At 57.4% G+C, this 15739-nt stretch overlaps 1 protein-coding gene across 2 annotated transcripts; it reads left to right on the forward strand.

Moving 5' to 3' along the window:
- The first annotated feature begins 1155 nt into the window (after positions 1 to 1155).
- On the forward strand, positions 1156 to 14912 carry PAQR5 (progestin and adipoQ receptor family member 5). 2 transcript variants are annotated; one of them, XM_039385346.1, is made up of 9 exons: positions 1156 to 1321; positions 4195 to 4247; positions 4678 to 4875; positions 5089 to 5216; positions 5972 to 6171; positions 6773 to 6899; positions 10819 to 10915; positions 11567 to 11708; positions 12851 to 14912. In XM_039385346.1, exons 3-9 carry the CDS (start codon positions 4825 to 4827, stop codon positions 13078 to 13080), a joined length of 975 nt encoding a protein of 324 aa, XP_039241280.1. In that variant the 5' UTR covers positions 1156 to 1321; positions 4195 to 4247; positions 4678 to 4824; the 3' UTR covers positions 13081 to 14912. The 2 variants fall into 2 exon arrangements, with proteins under 2 accessions (XP_039241280.1, XP_039241281.1); XM_039385347.1 differs by lacking the exons at positions 1156 to 1321; positions 4195 to 4247 and adding an exon at positions 2610 to 2651.
- Positions 14913 to 15739: the final 827 nt, after the last annotated feature.

Here is a 15739-nt window from a genome sequence, read left to right on the forward strand (position 1 = left end):
CATCCTGCATCCCTGGCCCATCCTGCATCCCTGGCTCATCCCTGCATCCCTGGCTCATCCCTGCATCCCCAGCCCATCCCTGCATCCCCCACCCATTCCTGCATCCCCGGCTCATCCCTGCATCCCCGGCTCATCCCTGCATCCCCAGCCCATCCCTGCATCCTCCACCCATCTCTGCATCCTCCACCCATCCCTGTATCCCTGGCCCATCCCTGCTGGGGTCAGAGCACCCCGTGTTTGCTGCCAGGGGTGAGTTTTGTGGGAGTTTGAGTCCATGGGATTTGGGGTTTGCTGGTGGGATCCAAATCCATTCCTGATCCATTGGTGCCAATCCCTGTCTCCGCCCCGTAGCTGCCTCCCAACGGTGGGTGAGCTCTGGCATTGGGAATTGGGCAGGAGCTTGGCTCTGGAGCATTCCCCATGGTGGGAATGGGAATCCCAGAGCCCTGGGAAGGTGTGTCCGAGGGGAATCTGTGCCCCAGTGCCGGCAGGGGAGGGATAACCCCAGAAATGGATGAAAGAGTGGGATTAAAGCACAGGATAGTGCTGGGCATCCACCAGCCCTGCTGGAATGACCTTCCAGCAGTTGATTATTCCTCTTCTTCCAGCTCCTTAATAATTGAGGATCCGTGCCCAGGATCCCTCTCCATCCTCCACAGCCTCCTGCTCCTCAAACGTTCTGAAACGTTTACAAAGGCTGCAGCAGAAACAGTGGATTTTGGGAGCAGAAAGGGAGAAACGTCCCAGGTTTTCTACCGGTGTGGGGAGAGCTGGAGGCTCCTGCTCTGGCTGGCTGGGGTCCTCCGTCCAGCTAGGAATAATCTGGGAATGAGCATCTCCCTCTTCATCCCTGGGAGGGTTGGAACTCGCCCGTCTCCTTGGGGACAGTTCAGCGAGTTTTGGGATTTTCCGGTGGCCCTGGGAGCTTGGGATGCACCGGGAGGGCTGGGAGTTAATATTTTTTCCTGCCCTTATTCCACTTCCTCGCAGCTCGGCCGAACTAATCCCGAGCCATCGGGAGCGTTCGGCCACAGTTATTTCCGGTTTTATTTTGTTGCCTTTTTCCTGTTCCACTCCAAGACGAGCCAGAATTAATTCGCTCCCTAAGCCGGGAGCGGGGTTTGCCCGAGCCGGGTCGGGGCGCGGGATCATCCCGGCGGGTGCCGCCGCCTCCCCGCGCTTCCCGCTGGATCCCGCCCGTGGAAAAGCCTGTGGAGCGGCGGTGCCGCCCCGGCCGGGCCATGTGTGCCGGGTTTGGACTCACATGAGCGCCCGCGGGTGCGGAGCCAGCGCCGCCCGCCCCGCGCCGCCAGGACCGGCCGTAAGTACCGGCCGCGCCGCTTCCCCCGCCGCATTCCCGCTGCCCGCTTTGCCCGCTGGATGCCCAGGCTTTGCACGGCAGGAGTTGGCCCCCGGCTCCGTGTTGGGAGGCCGGGAATGTGTCCCGGCCCCGTGGAAAGGTGTGGGCAGGAGCTGGCGGGGCGGTGGGGCCGGAACGCGCCGAGCTTTCCCTGCCCTCCCGCGGCTCCGGCGGCTCCGGCGAAATTCAGGGAAGTTTCGCTCGGCAGCGCTTTAGGAGCGGGATGGGGCGCTGGGACACGTCCATCCCCCCCCCTCCCCAGGAGGACGGGGGGAATTTTTGCCCTGGCAAAGTGCGGGAGCGTGCGAGGGCTTTGGAAAGGCTGGAGCTGCGGCTCGTCCCGGCGGATCCCGGCGAAAACAACCTCCTACAAAGCCTCTGTTGTGCTGCTGGGAAAGGTCTTGGCATGTCCCGCGCTGCTGACGCCGGGGCCGAGAGCGCGGCCGGGCGGTTCCAGTTCAGCTCCTCTCGCCCTCCTTCGGGGCCGGCGGAAAGTGGGAGCTGCTAATTATTAACTGCTCAAATATTCTCTCCGACCACAGGCACCGGCCGGGGCCGGCGGGCAGGGATGTGCCGTGGGCAGGGATGTGCCGTGGGCAGGGATTTGCCAGGAGAATTGTGCCGTCGGGGATGTGCCAGGGAGAGCTGTGCCACGGGATGGGATGTGCCATGGGGAGAACTGTGCCATAGGGAGGGATGTGCCATGGAAAGCTGTGCCATAGGGAGGGATGTGCCATGGAAAGCTGTGCCATGGGAAGCTGTGCCATGGGAAGCAGAGCTGCCCCACCCACGCTCCAGGCTCCGGGCACCAGGCAAAGGACGGTGACAGGGACACAGGGACGTGCCAGGGCTCCTCTCAGCGGAGAGGGTGGAAGCAGTGCCAGGTGGGAACATTCCCCAGGTGAACCTGGAGCAACCAAAGGCTCCTGGGCTGGACCTGCAGCTGCAGCGCCGGGACATCCCCACGGGGCTTCGTGTGGGGCTGTGGGAGAACAACAGGGAGGAGGAGGAAGAGAAGGAGAAGGAGGAAGAAGAGGTGTGTGGCACCAGCTGGGCGAGCCCGCAGCGTTTGTCCCCCGCCCTTGGCAAGGAGGTGACTCGCGGAGGGCCCGGCCCCGCTGTGTCCCCGTCCCTCATCCCAGTCCCGGCTCCCGGTGGGAACAGGGAGTCAGAGGAGGAGGAGGAAAAACGAGCCGAAGGAGGAGGGAAAGGCGGCCCTGCAGGGTGTGCCCGGTGCTGCTGCGCCCGCGGCTCCGGTGACTCATTTTGCTTTAAAAACACGAATTCTTCGGTAAGGCTGGGCCGGAGCCTCCCGCGGCTTCCCGGGGCTTCCCGGAGCAGCCGGAGCGGGATGGGCACGGGGCTGGATCCCTGCTGGGGATGGGGTTTGGCTGGGGGGAAAGCGGGGGCTCCCAGCTCAGGGCTCCCATCCAAGGGCTGTTTGCAGACCGGGCTCCTGCACCCCGGGATGTGCCTCTGGAAGAACTCGTGCCTCTGAAAGAGCTCATGTTTCTGGGAGAGCTCGTGGCCCTGGGAAGGGCTCTGTGTGGCTTCCCCGAGATAAGGGGCATTATTGGCATTATTGTCGTTCCGTCCCATCATCGCCCTCGGTTGTGTTGGTGTCAGACCTGGTGGGCACGGCCAGAGCCTGGGCTGGGCTGCCCTGGGGGGCTGGAGATGCAAATATCCAAAGTATCCAAGGGCAGCCCTCCCCCCTGGTTCCAGCTGGGTCACGGAGTCCCAGAATTCCAGAACAGTTTGGGTTGGAAGGGACCTTAAAGCTCATCCCATTCCACCCCCTGCCATGGGCAGGGACACCTCCCACTAGCCCAGGTTACTCCAAGCCCCGTCCAACCTGGCCTTGGACACTTCCAGGGATCCAGAGGCAGCCACAGCTTCTCTGGGCAACCTGTGCCCTCACCCTCCCAGCCAGGAATTCCTTCCCACTATCCCATCTCTCCCTGCCCTCTGGCAGTGGGAAGCCATTCCCTGTGTCCTGTCCCTCCATCCCTTGTCCCCAGTCCCTCTCCAGCTCTCCTGGGGCCTCTTTAGGCCCTGGAAGGAGCTCCAAGGTCTCCCTGGAGCCTTCTCTTCTCCAGACTGAGCTCCCTCGGCCCGTGATGGGCTCTGGAGCTGCTGCAGGATGCAGGTCCTGTTTCCAGTGGGATCCCAGGGGGATTCAGACTCTGTGGAGCTTTGAGGCAGCACGTTTGGAGTTCAACAACCCCGACAAAGCTCCTGATTTAAGTCTAATCTTTAACCAGAGGCATTGCCAGTTTTATTTTATGTCTGTTTATCGCTCTCTTGCCTCGTTAATTTTTTCCCTCCCTTCACCACCTCCTGCCCCCTCCCTCTCCCGGCCCTTCCCGGGGGCCCCCCGGCCTTTTCCTGGTGCTGGTTCTCACTGGAGCTGCTCAGCCCAGGGGAGAGGTAGAGTATGGGAGGGGAGGGAGGGCAGGGGGAGCAAAGGGAAGTGCCAGGGGCTGGGAAAGGACAGCAAAGGGGGTTATTTGGGGCTGGCTCTGCAGCACATGCCATGTGCCAAAGGCTGGATCCCGGCGTGTCCCACTGTGGAGTTCCGGATGGCTGAGGTGGCTGGAATTCCAGCCCAGGAGCACATTTTGGGAGATTCTTCCTTGTGGCTCTGTGGGCTGGAGGGCTCTGACACCTCTCAGAATCCTGGGGGAGCAGAGGGTTGGATTATCTGAGATCCCTGGAATCCCTGTGGGACCAACCTGACCCGTGGACTCCCTTCCCACCCCCTTCCCTCGCTCCAGGCACTCCCTGGCAGGAGGAACAAGGACAAATTTCTGGGTTTGACCTTTATTTCACAGACTGGAGGTGGAGGCAGAGGCAGGAGAGGTGGCACTGCCAAAGCCAGCAGCGGGTAAGAGCTGGAGCTGCTCCATGTGCCGGGATGTTCCCTGGGGAGTGGGAAAGGTGACCCCGCCCTGGAGCTGCCTGGGACCCTCTGCCCCCTCCCCGGGGGATGTCCTGCACCCCCAGCCCCTTCCCTGCCTGCTCCCCCAGCCCCTGCCCAGAGCTCCCTGTGGGACCTCGAGGTGCTCCAGGGATGTGGGTGCTGTTCCCACCCCCCGGCTCTGTCGGGATAACAGGGAGTTTCTGTCCCGGTGGGAAGTGGGCTCTGGGATGTGCCGACCTTGTCCCTGTGCTTCTTTTGGGCACAGAGGGTAGGAGGGATCCCAGCACCCCCTGAAGGGATGGATGCCCTCTCCCCTCCCCTCCCCATCCCATGGGAATCCCATTTCCTGCTGGGAACACCGTGCACATCTCCAGGAATGCTTGTTCCCCCCCAGGCCGCCCATCCTGACGCCGGGAGCATCCCTTTGGCCATCCCCGGTGCCCGCGGGCCGGGAGCTGTGCCCAGGAGGGATGTGAGGGCTCATCCCCGGGGAGGCGGATCCGGGAGGTCCCCCTGGAGCCGGAGCGAGCCGAGCCGAGCCATGCTGAGCCTCAAACTGCCGCGGCTGCTCAGCATCCACCAGGTGCCAAAGGTCAGCCCGGGCTGCCTCTTCCCGAAAACTGAGGCTCGGAGGGGCTCGGGAGGGGCAGCATTCCAGGGTGGTCTCCCCGGGGACGGGGGGGGTCACGGCTGGGTGCTGGATCCCGCATGACGGGCACCCTCCTGGCTGCGGGACAGCCTTGTGTCCTTCCTGGCCCTCCGGCTCGTCCCTCTCACCGCTCCCGGGGCCGTTCCTCCCCCGCAGGGATACCGGGAGCAGGGAATCCTGTTCGGGTACCGCCCCCCCCGCAGCTCGGCCACCGACTGCCTGCTCAGCGTCTTCCAGATGACCAACGAGACCCTCAACATCTGGACACACTTCCTGCCCGCCTGGTGGGTCCCGCCGGGGGCTGCAGCACCCAGGGGTGGGGGGTGTCCCATGGGGGGTCATGGGTGTCCCACAGGGTGGAGAGAGTCCCACAGGGGAATGGGGGTGTCCCAAAGGGTAGTGGGGGTGTCCCACAGGGTGGAGAGTGTCCCAAAGGGTGGTGGGTGTCCCAAAAGGGGGTGATGAGTGTCCCAAAGAAGGGTGGTGGGTGTCCCAAAGGGTCGTGGATGTCCCAAAGGGGAATGGGGGTGTCCCAAAAGGAATGGGGGTGTCCCAAAGGGTAGTGGGGGTGTCCCCCAGGTGGTGGGTGTGTCCCACATGGTGGTGGCTGTCTCACAGGGTGGTGGGTGTCCCCCAGGGTGGTGGGTGTCCCACAGAGTGGTGGGGGTGTCCCAAAGGGTGGAGAGTGTCCCAAAGCAGGGTGGTGGCTTTGCCACAGAGTGGTGGATGTCCCCCAGGGGAATGGGGGTGTCCCCCAGGGTGGTGGGGGTGTCCCCCAGGGTGGTGAGTGTCCCACAGGGTGATGGGGGTGTCCCACAGGGTGGAGAGTGTCCCAAAAGGGGGTGGTGGGTGTCCCAAAGGGTAGTGGAGGTGTCCTCCAGCATGGTGGGGGTGTCCCACAGGGGAATGGGGATGTCCCTCAGGTGTCCCTCAGGGTGGGTGTCCTGCAGGGTGGTGGGTGTCCCAGAGGGTAGTGGGGGTGTCCCCCAGGGTGGTGAGGGTGTCCCCCAGGGTGACCCCACCTCCCTCCACCCCACAGGTACTTCGTGTGGACGCTGCTGGGGCGGCTGCAGGGGGGCTGGGAGGACCCCCAGGCCTGGCCCCTCCTGGCCTACCTGGTGACCTGCTGCATCTACCCACTGGCCTCCAGCTGTGCCCACACCTTCAGCACCATGTCCTGCCGTGCCCGCCACCTCTGCTACTTCTGCGACTACGCCGCCCTCAGCACCTACAGCCTGGGTGAGGGGCACGGCCGGGGCACCTCGGGCACCCAGGAGAGCCCCTCGCCCCGGGCACAGGCAGGGAGCAAGGCTGGAACAGCCCTGCCAGGTCATGGAGCCCAAGCACCCCCCAGCAGCACCAAACTGAGCCCAAAGCACACCCCGAGGGCACAGCTGGGCTGGAGTGGGGCTCCCACTCCTCCTCCTCCTCCTCCTCTGCTCCAGAGGGACCACGGAGCATCCCTGGTGCTTCCCCACCCCAGGGAACAGTCTGGGGACACGGACCTGGCCGTGTGACACCCGGGGGGCTCTGGGGGAGATAGGATAAGGAAAAACCCCACATTTAAGACAAATGGTGTCAGTGAGGCCGGTGGTGCCTCGCTGGGGGAGCAGCAGAACCATCCAGGGGCTTCCTGTGGCTCCACACACCTCCATCCCTCTGGAATACTGCCTGCAGGAGCCGTGTCTGCCTCTGCCCCCCTCTCCCTCCTCCACCCCTTCTCCTGCTTGCAGAGTTCCCAGTGCCCAGTGCCAGCTGGGAGGTTCCAGCCGTGCCCAGGAGGACGGGGAGGGTCCAGCAGGGCTGGAACTAACCCTGCTCCTCTCGTGCTCCATCCCAGGGTCTGCTCTGGCCTACTCAGCCTACGTGTTCCCCCTGGAATGGGTGGGCTCCACCTTCCACCACTGCTACGTGCCCGTGGCCGTGTTCAACACCGTGGTCAGCACCAGCCTCTCCTGCTACTCCAGGTGAGCTCCTGAGGTTGGGGTTATGTTAGTATTAATCATTACTAATCATCATAATTAATCATTACTATTACTAATAAAGGGGATCAATGAGAGGTTGTAGGAGCCTGAAGTTCAGGAAGGGGAAGGAGGGGATTTTTTGGCTGGGGGGACGTGGTGTGTGTTGGCACCGGGAGTGTTGGATGATCCAAAATGCAGGATAAGTGAAGGAGCTTTAATTTTTTGGAAGTTCAAAAGGTAGTTAATGGAATCACAGACCGGTTTGGACTGGGAGAGAACTTACAGGCCATCCAGTGCCACCCCCTGCCATGGGCAGGGACACCTTCCACTAGCCCAGGTTGCTCCAAGCCCCATCCAGCCTGGCCTTGGGCACTTCCAGGGATGGGGCAGCCACAGCTTCTCTGGGCAACCTGTGCCAGGGCCTGCCCACCCTCATAGCCAGGAATTCCTTCCCAGCGTCCCACCTAACCCTCCCCCTGGCAGTGGAAGCGCTCAGTGATGCTTTGGGGTGGTGCCCACGTGTGTTCCTTGGGATGGGGGGACCCTCCCGGCCCCTGGGATCCCTTTCCAAGCACAGCCAGGGTTGTGTGTGCCGTGTTTCATTCCTGGATGGCATCAGACCATTGGTTTGGAATAACTGGACTGTCCAAAGCACCCAGCTGGTTCCCAGGGTTGGATCTGAGCAGTGCTGGGTCTCTCACTCACTCAGTTTTTTCTCATTCCTGGTGGATCCCTCCCTGAGGCTCTTTGGGAAGCACTTGTGGATCTCACTGTGTGCAAAACATGCAGTTCCTGCTTTCAGGAGTGCTGGATCCTTTGGCATTATCCCTTCCTTCTACTCTGGGGCATCTCTGTGTTTTGTGTTGTCTTTCTGTTAGGGGTTTCTTCCTATTTTGGGGTCTTTGTATTTTGGATTTCATAGTATTTTGGGGTGTCTGTATTTTTGGGTCTTTGTGTTTTCAATTGTCTTTGTATTTTGGGGTGTCTTTGTATTTTGGTGTCTTTGTATTTTGGGTTGTCTTTGTGGTTTGGATTGTCTTTGTATTTTGGGTTCATTTTATATTTTGGGGTCTTTGCATTTTGGGGTCCTTGTATTTTTGGTTTCTTTATATTTTGGGTTCTCTTTGTACTTCGGGGTGTCTCTGGCCTGTGCTTGCTCTTTGGCACGTGGGCTCCTGTCACAGCATCCCATAATTCCAGGGGTTTTCCTGCCTGGGTGCCGTGGCTCAGGCACAGGGTTGTGTTTGGGCAGGGAGGAAGATATTCCTAAAGCCTGGCAAATCCCACAGGGAGAGATCCCAGTGTGGAAGGGCAGGATGAAGCTGAGCATCCCTGTCTCTTCCCAAAGCTGAGCTCTCAGTATTCCTCATGGATCCTGCAGATTTGGCTGTTGGGCACAGAAGGATTTACTCACCTGTTGGTCCCAGAGTCACTCCCAGAGTGGAAGACTTGGACAATCCTTGGCATTCCAGAGCAGAACCCCAAACCCAGGATCTCTTGGATCCCTCGGTGGATGGTGCCAGTTGGGGCTTGCTATTTTTTCCTTCTACTCCTCATTTCTTTCTCCATCTTTCTCTCTTTCCCCTCTTATTTCTGCCTCGTGCCCCTCTTTGGTGTCTCATTAGGCAGCTTTAGCAAACAAGACTCCCTGACCGTGTGCTAATCCCGGGGCTTCCCACTTGGAGACACCCTTGGGAAGCATCAGCAACTTGGGATCAGGTCCAGAGTAATTTGGATTGGTTAAAAAAAATCCTTGATCCACCAAATTAGTTGTCAGCATCCCTTCTACTCCAGACTGTAAGTACAGATCTGTGAAAACCAGTTCCTGGTGCATGAGAGAGCAGGGATTCTTCTGGTCTCTGGAATTTTCATGAGGGGAACTCTTGTCTCCAGAATTTTCCTGAGGTAAATCCATCAAATCTAAGCATAAAAATTAAAAAAAAAAAAATCCTCAACCCTTCCCAAGTGAGCAGGAACACTGAAGAGACCAGCCCAGTATGGCCCAGTAAAGCTGCTGGGGGAGCCCATGGTGGGAGGGAAGGGTGTCCTTGAGACCCCCACGGGGCCACCCCCTTTCCCACCACAGGGATTCCCCTTGGCATCACCTTGGCTGGTCACAGCAGCTTCTCCAAGGTGGGCTTGGGTGGGAGTGGAGCCAAAACCGAGCTGTGCAATGGGAGGTGGTGCCATGGAGACAGGAGGGGCCTGCCTGGGCACTGCTGCTCCTGCTCCTGCTCCAATTCCTACTCCTACTCCTGTTCTTGCTCCTGCTCCACCTCCTGCTCCAATTCCTGCTCCAATCCCTGCTCCAATTCCTGCTGCTGTTCCTGCTCCAATTCCTGCTTCTGCTCCGATTCCTGCTCCTGCTCCTGTTCCAACTTCTGCTCCTGCTCCTGTTCCTTCTCCTGCCCCTATTCCTGTTCCAATTCCTGCTCCTGTTCCTGCTCCCGTTCCAGCTCCTGCTCCTGCTCCTGTTCCTGTTCCAACTTCTGCTCCTGCTCCAATTCCTGCCCCTGCCCAGCCCAGCAATGCTGTGGGAGCAGCTCCAAACCCACACCCTGGGCAGGGCTTGGGCTGAGCTTCAGCACCCAGAAAATAAAGCAGAACAGAGCAGAGGCACCTTCACCATCCTCAGGGGCTTTGAACTGCCAGAGGGAAGGGGCAGATGGGATATTGGGAAGGAATTCCTGGCTGGGAGGGTGGGCAGGCCCTGGCACAGGTTGCCCAGAGAAGCTGTGGCTGCCCCTGGATCCCTGGAAGTGTCCAAGGCCAGGCTGGACGGGGCTTGGAGCAACCTGGGCTGGTGGAAGGTGTCCCTGCCCAGGGCAGGGGGTGGGATGGGATGGGCTTTAACGTCCCTTCCACCCAAACCATTCCAGGATTCCATGACCATCCTGAGGCTCTCTGAGCAGGCCACAGCCACAGCTCAGCACGTTCAGGCTCCTGACACACCTTGGGAAGGTCGACAGGAGTTTGGGTCAGTGCAGAGGAGGGTGTGGGATGTGAGGAAGGGCTGGAACTGCTGTGGGACATCTCAAGAAAGGCATTTGCTGAACTACTGCACCAAATTTAGCAACTTCTCAGGAAAATGTTCCAATCCTCCATGGCTGGTTGGTGAGGCAACAGGAAGGTGTTGGTTGGTTGGTTGTTTTTTGCCTCCCGTGGCCCAGGAACGTTGAGTTGCCAAACAGGGAAAGGTGCAGATGGACTGGAATGTGTTTGTCCTTCACGGAACCAGCAACAGGACAAGAGGAAACGGCCTCAGGGGAGCTTTAGTTGGGTATTAGGGAAAATTCCTTCCTGGAAAAGGTTGTCTGGCACTGGAACAGGCTGCCCAGGAGGAGTCCCTGCCCCCAGGTGACCTGACCCTGTGCCCAGGGCGAGCTGGTGGCTCTGTTTTGGCAACAGGAGGTGGGGTTGGGTGAGAACGTGGGGTGGGGAGATGTGTGGGAAAGATGAGCGGGACAGGGAGCTCTGGGAAGGTGGTGCCATGGGAGGGAAACACAGCAGGAATCATGGAATGGTTCGGGTTGGGAGGGACCTCAGTGATCAGCTGGTGACTCCATGGGGAACAAATAGAGGGGAAAGAAGAGGGGAAACTTAGATGGGATATTGGGGAGGAATTCCTGACTGTGAGGGTGGGGAGCCCCTGGCACAGGTTGCCCAGAGAAGCTGTGGATGGATCCCTGGAAGTGTCCAAGGCCAGGTTGGACGGGGCTTGGAGCAGCCTGGGATGGTGGGAGGTGTCCCTGCCCATGGCAGGGGGTGGGACTGGATAATGTTTAATGCCCCTTCCCACCCAAACCATTCCAGGATTCTAAATGTCCACATCCACGGGCAGATCTGTGGGCACCACCAGCCCCCCTGTGTATCCTGCAGTGTATCCTGCTGTTCCCTACGGAATTCCCTGTCTGTTCCACAGGTTCCTGGAGGCGGAAAGTCCCCGGCTCAGCAAGGCCTGGCGCACCCTGGCCTTCGTGTACCCCTACCTGTTCGACAGCATCCCCCTCTTCTACAGGGTGTGTATCCCACGGGATCCCCCAGCCCAGCCTGCTGCAGCCTTGGGAATATCAGCTGCCTCATCTTACTCCGAAAATATTTGGGAAAACAGGCCAAGCTTTTCTTTTCTAAAGGCAAACAAACTCTGGCAGGAAAAGGGACTCGGGTATTTTTTCCTGCCCCCACTGACAGGCAGATTCCTTGACTTCAAAGGGCCCCAGGCTGGAAAATTCCTGCCTTTGGAAGCAAAGTGGCTAAGCTGGAGCAGGGTGGGAATTTGGCTGTGGTGGGGTGTAAGGACAGGGATTCACATGGAAAATTCCTGCCTTTGGAAGCTGCAGAGTGCCTTTTCCAGTAGCTGGACTGGAGGGGTGGGAATTTGACTGCAGTGGGATACAAGGAGAGGGATGCGGGGCCGGGATTTTCATGGAAAATCACTGCCTTTGGAAGCACCAAGTGCCTTTTCCAGGCTCAGCTGGAGCAGGGTGGGAATTTGGCTGCGGAGGGGTGCAGGGCCAGGGATGCAGGGCTGGGATTTGCGTGGATGCAGGTGATGGGTGTGGGATTGAGTGTGGGGTCCTGCAGCCCGGTGGGCAGCCCGGGGAGCTGTGGGTTCGGGAACGGCCGTGCCCGCTCTGGGAATGATTTCTCCCACTTTTCCCCGGCTGCAGCTGTACCTGTGTGCCCTGGAGGGCTGCTCCGAGGGCTCCATCCTGCTGCACTACAAACACACGGGCTGTGCCCTCCTCACCTGCTTCATCTTCGCCACCCACCTGCCCGAGCGCCTGGCACCGGGCACCTTCGACTACATCGGTGAGTCCCCGGCAATCCCGGGAATAAAGCACCTGGAGCAGGAGGCGCTCCTGGAGGAGGTCACCTGTTCCCTGCTGGAAATGTAGGAGGGGGTTTTACAGACAAGGCACAGCAGTAGCCTGTGTATATTTGGGATATTTTGTGGGATATTTTTGCGGAATGTTCTGGGGGAATATTTTGCGTGGAAAATTTTGTGTGGAATGTTTTGCTTCCAGAATCTTCCACGGGGGGTTTCACGCCCAAAAACGCTCATTTCTCGTGGAAAACTCCTCACCTGGGGCACAGTGGTGCCGTGGCAGGAGCAGCCACCAAGGAGCTGGGATGGGATGGGATGGGATGGGATGGGATGGGATGGGATGGGATGGGACGGACACCTTGGACAAACACCATGGACAAACAGAGCTCTGGGCACATCCCTGTGCCAGGACTGCAGCACAAACACATCCCTCATTCCCATTCCATCTGGGAAGGAAGAGCTCTGTGCAGGATGATAAAAGCCACAGGAATTAGTAGAGTAAATATTTAAAGGAGATGGAGGGAGGGCAGAGCGTGTGGAGAGTGTCTGAGTGAATCACGGAATCCTGGAATGGTCTGGGTGGGAAGGGACCTTAAAGCTCATCCCATCCCACCCCTGCCCTGGGCAGGGACACCTCCCACTATTCCAGGTTGCTCCAAACCCCGTCCAACCTGACCTGGAACATTCCAGAGCTGTGGCAGCCACAGCTTCTCTGGACAAGCTGAACTCCCAAGGAGTTCCCTGAATGCTTTATCCCTTCCTTCTGTTTTGGGACATCTCTGTACTTTGGGGCCTTTGCTTTTTTGGGTTTCTTTCTCTTTTGGGTTGTCTTTGTATTTTGGGTTCTTTTTGTATTTTGGGTTTCTCGTATTTTTGGGTTTCTCTGCATTTTGTGCTCTTTGTATCTTCGTGTTTTGAGTTGTCTTTGTATTTTGGGTTCCTTTTGTATTTTGGTTTCTTTTTGTATTTTGGGTTCTTTGCATTTTCGGGTTTCTCTGTGTTTTTGGGTCTTCATATTTTGGGTTTCTCTGTATTTTGGGTTGCCCCTGCACGTTGGGGTGTCTCTGGCCTGCGGCTGCCCCTTGGCCCGTGGGCTCCCGTCACCACATCCCGCCGTTCCTTGCAGGGCACAGCCACCAAGTGTTCCACGTGTGTGGGATCCTCGGGACGCACTTCCAGCTGGAGGCCATCCTGAGGGACATGGCTGAGAGGCACAGCCAGGTCCTGCTGCCCTCCTCCCTGCAGACCCTGTGCTCCATGGGGGTCTGTGTCACCGGGAGCCTGCTCGTCATCGGGATCAGCTCCGTGGCCCTGCCCCTCATCCCGGAGCCTCCGCACAGGGACAAATCCCACTAGGATTGGGGACTGGTGGCATTCCTGCTGCTCCACCAGCACCCAGCAGAGTGTTGGTGTGGACGAGGAGTTTGTTTGCTCCCAGTATTTATTGATGATCTTCTCAAGGGCTCGAGGAGCTGCACTGGTTTATCCACTGAGCTTTAACGCTGCAAACGGGTTCGGAGACGCTTTAAATCCAAGTTGTTATCCCAGGAAAGATGTAAAATATCCTGAATTTTATCCAGAAAAAGGGACAGAAGTGCTGCCACTTCCCAAAGCAATGGGGATTCACCAGGTGTGCCTTAGGGAGGGGTCACAGGGAACGTGGTGACACCGAGGGCACCGGTTTGGAGCGATGGCCACGACCCCTGGGGAGGCACGAGGGCTCCCTGACCCCTGTTCTCCCCTTCCAAGGGGCATCATTTTGGAATCTGAAGCCTTAAATGTCCACCTTTCACAGCCTTAAACCCAACCCCAGTGCCTGACAGACGTGGGATTGAGGGACTGGTTTAAAATCAGCTGGTTTTGATCAACACCTGGAAAAAGTGATCCTGGAAGAGCTTCCATGGGGTGTTCCTCCAGAATAGCTGGTTTTGGGTCTAATTCTGGCACAAAGGGAAGTAATTCCTGTGGGAAAGCTGAGCTCTCGTGTTGGCAGAGCAAGTCCATCCTTTCCTGGGTGTTTCTGGAGGCTGGATGGGCCCTTGGATGGAGGGGCTGACACGGGAGAGCCAAACCCCTGAACCCCTCTGGGTTTTGGGGTCACTCACGGGGGATAATGCTTGGAATGTTCTGTTGGATGAGGGGTTGGGATGGGAGTGTCCAGGAGGATGAACCACCAGCAGAGCAGGGAGTGGGATCTGGGCAGTGTGGAGTTGGGAGAAAGGCAGGATTTGGGATTAGATACCTGAGGGATCAAACCCTGGGATTTTAAAGCATTCCCAGAGTTATCCCTCTGCTCCTGCTGTTGCTCCTTGCTTCCCTTTCCTGCTGCTCCTGGATTTTCCAGGCACAGAGCCTGGAGGTCTCAGCCTGATCCAGGAGAGGGAGAGCTCAGCTGGTGGCTCCAGGAATCCAGGGAAAATCCCCTTGGATTTTCCTACAGGAACAAGCGACACTTCTAGGGAACATTACCAATCATACGGGTGTTTAATTAATGTTTTAATTGCCTCTGCCAAGGTAGAACTGATGCACTTTGGAGTGACAACCCAACAGCTCATTAAATATGGGATCATGTGGTTAAACATGGAATAACTAAATCCTTTGTTTTGAAAGCTGACCAAGATTTGTGGGAATATTTATAAGCACTGGAATGTAATTGTTTATTCAAAAGTTTTATTGCATTGAAAGAGAAAACTAATATAAATCACTGATCATAATCTGGTTTTTACCGTTTGATAAGAATATGGCTGGGGGAATTAATCACTTTGGAGATAATGGCTGATAATTGCAGAGTTTATTTACCGTGGTGGGAGTGGGGAGGAATCCAGCTCTGCCTGCAGGACATGACTGAAGAGCCTGGAAAACCCACGGGAATCATTGCCCGGCTTTTTTAGGTCATTTAACTTTTGAACTGAGGGGTTCTGCTCCTCTTCAGCTGAAAGGAAAACTGTAGGAAAACTGCACTAAAAATCTAACCCTGGGTTATGGAATGCCATGATCCCGCCGGATCCTGTGTCTGTGCACAGGGAGTGGGAGATGTTTGATCCTGAAGCAGCACAGAGCAGCCAAATTTCCTCCTCAGCTGGACAGAGGCCTCAGAAAATCGATTTAATGTGTGAAATTCTCCTCACAGAAGAATTAAAAACTCTGTAGCAAATTGTTATGAGTCAATAAACGAGGATATTTATTTGTTGGAGCGTGTTTTGTTGTGTGTGTGTTCCCGACCCACAGCAAATCCCAGCAAGGATCTGAACTGCAGGACCAAATCCAGGGAATATCCCTCAGCTGCTCCTCAGCCACGTGGGTTTGGACGGGCTGGGAGAGCTGGGAATGTTCACCTGGAGAAGAGAAGGCTCCAGGGAGACCTGAGAGCCCCTTCTGGTGCCTAAAGGGGCTCCAGGGGAGCTGGAGAGGGACCTGGGACAAGGGGTGGAGGGACAGAAAAAGGGGTAAATGCAGTTCCAGGTGCTGTAATCCACGTGTTCCCGGGGCTTTGGGAATTCCAGCTGTTTTTTAGGGTGTTTTTAGGCCCTGTCCTACAAGTTTTAGGCTGTAGGGCAGGGCCAGTTTCGGCTGGTGATGGTGGGACTGCACCCCTGGGATGGGGGTTCTGATTCTGCTCCTGGGGAAATCAGGGCAATTTTGTCCTTTTTAAAATAGCCTCGATTTGTATTATAAAAACATGACAAAATTTGCCTGTTTCCTTGTGTTTTAAACCAGTTTAAGAAGGGAAGGTTGGCCCTGGACACTGAGAATGGTCACAGAAGGCAGAGGGTTGGAATTTCTTTGGGCTTTTTCCCTCATGAGGATAAACTCACTTGTTGTATTTAATTTGCACTAAAACTGTGAGTCTGTGGTTTAAAAACAATCGAGTTCAACCCCCTGGAAGCCTTTGCTGAGGGTTTAACCCCGAGTTACTTCATCCTCCACCCCAATTTCCACATTTCCCCTTCAGGAAGTTTTGGCTTTCATAAGCTTGTTCCACCGTGGTTTTTACATGTCACAACAGCACATTGGA

Source organism: Pipra filicauda, unplaced genomic scaffold (genome assembly GCF_003945595.2).
Source record: "Pipra filicauda isolate LSUMZ 115617 unplaced genomic scaffold, ASM394559v2 scaffold406_size631624_pilon, whole genome shotgun sequence".
Classification (NCBI taxonomy): Eukaryota; Metazoa; Chordata; class Aves; order Passeriformes; family Pipridae; genus Pipra; species Pipra filicauda.